Source organism: Morone saxatilis, unplaced genomic scaffold (assembly GCF_004916995.1).
Source record: "Morone saxatilis isolate NCDOM2014 unplaced genomic scaffold, NCSU_SB_2.0 Contig19, whole genome shotgun sequence".
Classification (NCBI taxonomy): domain Eukaryota; kingdom Metazoa; phylum Chordata; class Actinopteri; family Moronidae; genus Morone; species Morone saxatilis.
Genome location: NW_023339751.1, coordinates 3,987,179 through 3,994,402, shown reverse-complemented (window position 1 = coordinate 3,994,402; position 7,224 = coordinate 3,987,179). Strand labels below are relative to the sequence as shown.

Here is a 7,224-nt window from a genome sequence, read left to right as displayed (position 1 = left end):
CCCCCCGTCCCCCCCAGGATCTGCACCCATGGGCAGATGGTACAAATGAAAATATAATATTAAAAGTGAGATATTCCTTGAGACAACTTCAGGCCCGATAGGAGGCCTCATGAGACGGTGAACAGACCTGTTGGTTGTGTGCGGGGATCATGTTTCATGCAGCAGCTCTGTCAGAGGTGAGCTGCAGCTCCTGTCTTGGCAGTCGGATGACGTGGCTGAAGGTTGCGGACGATGCGCCGACAGCGTTCCTTTACTCACCGCCGCAGCCCACCGCTCTACGCTCTGATTGGCCAGCTGCGCGCCTCGACCAATCCGGCGTGCGTGCGGTGAGCGCTTACGCCAAATGCGTAACGAGAGCATCCCTAAAAAAAAAAAAACTGCCTCTGTCATACAACCAGGAAGAAGGTGGGATAGCCCTGCGAAGCTAACTGCCCCAGTCTCCTCTCTGCACACTCTTCTCCGACAATAATGGGATCCTCCAGGTGGAAGGTGGCAGCGGCGGCCTTTCTCGCCATAATGGGCTCTTTATTACCTGCGGACGCGGATGAACACGAACACACGGTGAGCAGACACAGACGGGCGATAGAGAATGTAAAAAAAAAAAAAAAAGGAGCGGAGCCTTGAAAATAATGGTGCTCTGTGTAAACCTGCTAGCTGTAGCTGCGACGGGCTGGGGTTGAACAGCTTCACAGACACGGGTTGAGTGCACTGCTCGGCCCTGGTGGGGTTATTTATCGATAATAAGGCGAGTTATTGAACACAGAGGCGATCGGTTTGGAGATAAGTTGCCTCCACTTATCGGCCTAACTGCTGCTAGCTCGTTAGCTCGTCTTCCACACACACACACACACACATGAGCTTTTCTTGTAGCACCGGCGGACAAACTGCGCTCAACTTAGGCTTGTTGGTTGGTTGGTTGGTTTAATTTAATATAACGAGAAAGCTGCGTTGTTTAGTGGGCGTGTAAAAGCTTTTAAGCCTCATTTTAAGTGATAAAAAACACGGTTTCCTGCTGTTTTTAGCTGCAAAAAAAAAAAACACCGGTTTTAACGTCAGGGCCTTTCGGTGTTTTCCTCCCCAAGACATCTTTAATTACAACAGATTAATGAGTTAATAACTTGTCTTCCCGCATGTAATCCAGGTGTTTTAAGCGTGCAGACTGGTAGGTTAGTGGGGAAACGGATGTAGGATATTGGAGGTAACTTCCTCCACTTCTCGCACTCTTACTATAATGGGACACTGACGCAGCGATAAGTGGCACATTGTCTTTATGTTTGCATGCATTTGAATTCAGACGACGTGATTAAAACGTTACTTTAAAGTGTGTTATCTTCTTTTACACCCAGCCAGCTGTCTGAATCAAACGCATCTGCAGCTGTGGTGCTGTTTTTAATGCTAGTGGCTGGCTTGTATTCAAAGTTATAATATAATAAATAGTGTTTTTCATTGGGGGGAGACATTTAATGTTAATAAATCAAAATATAATAGACAGCTTTGGCTGCGTAAACAGTGGATCATTAAATTAAAAGGCACATAAAAGCAGTACTTAAAACAAAGGTAAATATAAGGATGATATTGTGATAAAATGCACTTTATAATCACATACTTGTTGCTATTACCGTTAACATATTGTGTCAGGAACTCCATGAAGCTCCTCCAGATGTTTAAAACTCTTTTCTTCGTTGTGACACTTAATAATAATAATAATAGCCAGCCTTTAGCTATTGCTCTCTTATCTTGTAAGAGACACAAGTCTATTAATGCACGGTCATTCTTCTTAGCAGTAAAATCACTTGGATAAATACCCAGAATGCATAACTTAGGCAAATAAGGGGATTGTCAGATCTGTCATGTGACTGATGAGGTCAAGAAACTCCTTTTTTTTGTTTAGTTTTCCTTTTAGCATCGTGTCTGGCATATTGGGATAAAGTGAGAGTAACAAATATCTAGAATATTTAACTGGTCGTGTAGCATTCCTGGCCTTCACAATAAGAGTCCTTGCTCTTTTCCCTTTGCAGTACACAGATAAGGAGGAGGTAGTTTTATGGATGAACACAGTGGGGCCTTACCACAACCGACAGGAGACGTACAAGTACTTCTCTTTGCCCTTCTGCGCGGGCTCCAAGAAGACCATCAGTCATTACCATGAAACACTCGGAGAGGCTCTGCAAGGAGTGGAGCTCGAATTCAGCGGCCTAGACATAAAGTTCAAAGGTACGCTGCTCTTACGCCGACTTTCACCTGTTGAGCACATTCGAGCTGATCTCTTCCTTTCCCTGTATCTCACATAAATGATGCTGTATTCATGATCCCCGTAGATGAAGTCATGCAGACAACGTACTGTGAAATTGACCTGGACAAAGCCAAACGGGACGCCTTTGTCTATGCCATAAAGAATCACTACTGGTACCAAATGTACATAGACGACCTGCCAATCTGGGGTAAGTGATACATCAATTCCTTTTTATTATTTTCTGGTTTTGTCTATCGGTTTCATCTTTTTCGTTCTCAGTTTTGAGCCGCTTGTTTGCTCAATGGCTTCTCTTACGGAGGTCTGCAGTGACATCCTGTCAGTGTGGTTATCGTGATACTGGAGAAGTTAAACCAGTTCTTATTCATGGGTGGGACTGGCCATTCATTCTTGGCCAACCCACCAGCGGTGTAACAGTACACACAACCATGTATCAGATGGCTTATTAAAAAGCATTCAAGTCAGTACGTGTGGTGGATCAAATAATTCAGCATGTTTTTTGTTCAGAATCTGTCGAACAATGGTTGGTTAACGTTGTGCAACGTTAGGAGTTACTTTAAAATGTGATTGTGATGCACATTGTAGAGAATTGATATTGTGACTTACAGTATTGGTACATTCACATGTGTAAAATGGCTTTTGACACCAAACTTTTAACATCAAGTTCTCCATTGTTGCTCCAGTGCTGAGAAGCATATTAATGAGTCTCTGTCACTCTAAGGAGTTATCATGTGATCTGTCACATACGTGGTAGTTTGTACAGTGGTGCCACTCCTATAGTTGCTCAAACTACTCCCACTACGTTAGCTGATGTTGTAGGATGTGGGCGGAGAGCTGGCTTGGCTTCATTTACTTAGATAATTCTCCACGTTCTATGTTATATACTCGTACCTTAAACACAATAAATAGACTTTGACCTCGCATCCGGTTTGCCAGCGAGGTAACTGAACCAGCACGCTTATCATGTTTGATTGAGGTTGTTCATAGAACAGCTGAGCTGAAGTTAATCACTTTCTGAACCACAGCGCAGTTGAAGCACCACTTACTATAATGCCTTTATTAGATCCAGCACACCTGCCTAAAGTTGGTCAACTAGAACAAAAAACATGCCTGCGAAAATGAATTTGTTATCCAGAATGTGTATTTTTAATAGTAGTATGTGACCTGTTACCAATGCTATATTCAGAAACAGTGGGAAATTTTTATAGCTTTTTACGTGGCCTCAGATCTGCTTTATATAAAATTTACTTTTTATATTTAGCATATTTGTCGTGTACCTGCAGTGGAGAAGCAGGAGGATAAATATGCTGAGCTGGAATAACGGGGCAGCCAGTTAAGAGTTGATTCAGAATGCATCAAACTGATTTGTACAGAATAAGAGATTATTTACGGTGGCCAGCAGGGACAAACGCTGATAACAGCTGAAGCCTAAAGACTGAATGTAACAGATGAATACAGATTATGCTGTTACAAAGTTAACAAGCAATGAAGCAAGTGACCTTTTTATTTGGCATTTACACTCCCTGGTTATTAATGTTATATAACCGAAGGCTCAGTGTTTGTTTACACCTGCCCGCTTGACCACTTCTGTAAAGACCAGATCTCTAAATCAATTTCTTTTTAAGGTATCGTCGGTGAGGCAGATGAAAACGGAGAAGATCACTACCTGTGGACATACAAGAAACTGGAGATCGGCTTCAACGGCAACAGAATTGTTGATGTAAATCTGACCAGTGAAGGCAAAGTCAGACTTGTGCCCAACACAAGAATCGCTATGTCTTATTCTGTGAGTAAACTCAGTGGTGCTTTTTACGTGCTCATTGTATGTCTGCAGTATGTGTCTTTAGAAATGTGATTGGGCTCAGGTTATCTTAACATGTTAATACAGAAACATAAAGCCACATTTCTATTCAAAGTACCTGGAATCTTCCGCCTGTTGTCTGCGTTTCCACCATGGTCTAAAGACCCGCGAGGATTAGGAAAATTAGTCTTTGAAAATTAGCGATGACCCCATATAAAGCAGAGATAATTTCCATACTACTGTATTTCTTCCTGTATTCTGTATCTAACATAAACTTTATTATGATGGCTCAAAGCACAACAGACAAAACTAGTTTGCAGCTGCAGATTTCCTGCTGGGTCCTAGTCTGTTCCTGCTCCACACAGCTTAAATAAACCTTTCCTATCACAGGTGAAATGGAAGAAGTCGGATGTGAAGTTTGAGGACAGATTCGACAAGTACCTCGACCCATCCTTCTTTCAGCACAGGGTGAGTTGAATACTATACGTGTGGTTTTCAGAGATCTGTGGGTCATCATTCAGGCCAAGAATGCCGGTGGCTTCTCGTAACAGCACACGTGCGTGTTGCCTTTCGAAGGGTACGAGCTGAGCCTCGTACTGTAGCAGGTACAGTGTAATTGACCAGCCTAGTAACTTTTGGCTGACTCTTAAACTCCTGCATTGTGGCAAGAATCCAGCTGTGCTCCTTCTAAAAGGAAGTTTGGCTGATGTAAGTGTCAAAAATCTGCAAAAACAAGTTTTTGTCCTGCCTTGACTTGTAGAGTGAAGCTGAGCCCGCTGAGAGCAGGGATTTTACAAATTAGTGTTTGTGTGATTTACCTTGAAATATCCTGAGCAATGCATTCAGGTTTCCACTGAAAACACTCAAACACAACTACACAGTTTATATTGTTTTATCAAGTTTTTTTTTTTACATTTAATATATTCTGTGTAGATGTAATAAGCTTTATAACGTGGATACTTCTTGAAATAACGGTTGGATTCTTTTTTTAGATTCACTGGTTCTCCATCTTCAACTCCTTCATGATGGTCATTTTCTTGGTGGGTCTGGTGTCCATGATTCTGATGAGAACGCTAAGAAAGGATTACGCAAGATATAGCAAAGAGGAGGAAATGGATGACATGGTACGTTTTTGTTGACTCGGCAGTTTGCTGTGTTGTGTCCTGTATGTAAAATAAAATTAAGAAAAGCAGTGTTTTATGGGTTATAGTGAATGTCTTGTTCCTACTTTGTACACAACAGTTATTTGCAGGATGGAGTTTTGACTTTATGGTTTGCAAGAACTTTTTTTTTATTTTTTAAATTACCTCTCATTTAGCATTTTGATGCTGTCTACCATCAGGACAGAGACCTGGGAGACGAGTACGGGTGGAAGCAGGTACACGGTGACGTGTTTCGGCCGTCAAGCCATCCACTGATCTTCTCCTCGCTCATCGGCTCCGGCTGCCAGATCTTCTCTGTATCCTTCATCGTCATCATCGTCGCTATGGTTGAGGATCTGTACACAGAGTGAGTAACTGCCAGATAAATGCCTGGTTGTAACTTGTGGGGTTGGAGTCAGAGACCAGGTTCCCTTCTGGACCCCGTTCCAAGGATTTGTAAAGCTCAAAGTTTGATGAATATCTTATTAAATACTCTGAGTTAATATATTGCCTAGAGAAACATTCAGATAATTTTGCTAAAATGAGAAACACAGTGGAAAGAAGTTATTTTTCTAAAACTTGTTTGTGTATATATACATGTATATATTGTGAATATACGTATGTGTGTATATATATGTGTGTGTGTGTGTGTGTGTGTGTATATACATATACTGTTTGACAAGGTTTATATGTATCTATTTGAGATGTCAAATAAATCAAATCTAAAACAATTCTGTAATCCATCAGGAAAAACTACTGTCGAACCTAACCCTGTGTAATTGTCTGGATAAAACAAGTTAAATTGAGTTAAGAAGTATTATTTGTGTACAACTGTGGAAAACTACACAATGAATGGGTCCTTAGAGGAAAGTCTGGTCCAATTCAAGCCCTCTATTCAAATGTAGCTTAAAAATACATAAATAGACGTCAATGCAGAGGAATAAAGCCCAAACACTGAGGGAGTTGTGGACTTCATATCATCTTTCTCTGCAGGAGAGGATCCATGCTGAGCACAGCCATTTTTGTGTACGCTGCCACCTCCCCTGTCAATGGCTACTTTGGGGGAAGCTTGTACGCAAAACAAGGAGGTAATAAAAAATGTCCATGCATCACATTCTTTCTTTCCCTTCCTTTTGATATTTCTTCTGAAAAGCTGTTTTTAAATTCCTCACATTATGCCGCTCGATTTGGTTGAATAATACAGGCAGGAGATGGATTAAACAAATGTTCATTGGAGCCTTCCTGATCCCAGCCATGGTGTGCGGGACTGCCTTCTTCATCAACTTCATCGCTATCTACTACCACGCCTCCAGAGCCATCCCATTTGGCACCATGGTAGGTTTGACGCAGCAGCACCTCCCTGAAAAACCAGAGTTATGAAGACACACTCATTCAATGATGTAACAGAGTCATGGAGGTGTGGCAGTTATTCAGTCACCAGTCACAAATATTTAAACTGCAGCTCATCCTTGAAAATGTATTTCTATAGTTCAGGACAGAAAATGATCCTTTGCCTCATCTAAAGAACATGGAAACAGATCACATTGTATAGAACAGATTCCACATGACACTGGCTCCCATAATTCTTTGCAGTTTTTTTTTTTTTCAATTCTGTTGCTGCAGTAAGTGCCAAAGTTTCCAAACAGTAATTGAAAAAAACAACTCTTCAGTTGCTTAATTACAAACAGCTTTTTTTTTTGGCTCCATACAACACTCGAGGTATTTTGTGTCCATCAGCTCAACATGAGATTTATCATATGTGTCAAGTAACCGTCTTTAAAACCAAACCATGAAAAAAGCCATCAGCCCAAACCTATTTCAACAGAGCTGGAAGAAAAATCTGGGGCAGTTTTAGTTTTTATTCATTTTATTTATGAGCTTCTATACATTTGTTATCTAAAGCCAGGGAAGGTAACGTTGGAAAAACCAAAAAATATTCCCTCCTTCTCAGGTCTCCCTCCAAAGCCGCTCCTCCCCATTGTTGTCTTTGCTAATCGAGTCCAACAACCTCATGTCTCATTCATACATAG

The 7,224-nt window shown here is 41.3% G+C and overlaps 1 protein-coding gene across 3 annotated transcripts in view; it reads left to right on the top strand.

Moving 5' to 3' along the window:
* The first annotated feature begins 372 nt into the window (after positions 1-372).
* Positions 373-7,224, top strand: part of tm9sf3 (transmembrane 9 superfamily member 3) — a 12,315-nt gene continuing 5,463 nt past the window's right edge. Inside the window, exons 1-9 of one of the 3 annotated variants that reach the window (XM_035663530.1) lie at positions 373-561; positions 2,019-2,214; positions 2,319-2,441; positions 3,877-4,037; positions 4,443-4,520; positions 5,045-5,176; positions 5,395-5,561; positions 6,188-6,282; positions 6,399-6,529. In XM_035663530.1, coding sequence (XP_035519423.1) covers positions 469-561; positions 2,019-2,214; positions 2,319-2,441; positions 3,877-4,037; positions 4,443-4,520; positions 5,045-5,176; positions 5,395-5,561; positions 6,188-6,282; positions 6,399-6,529 — 1,176 coding nt within the window. In that variant the 5' untranslated portion in view covers positions 373-468. Of the gene's footprint in view, positions 562-606; positions 746-2,018; positions 2,215-2,318; positions 2,442-3,876; positions 4,038-4,442; positions 4,521-5,044; positions 5,177-5,370; positions 5,562-6,187; positions 6,283-6,398; positions 6,530-7,224 lie in introns of those variants that run through there. The other 2 variants (XM_035663529.1, XM_035663531.1) reach the window with 2 other exon arrangements.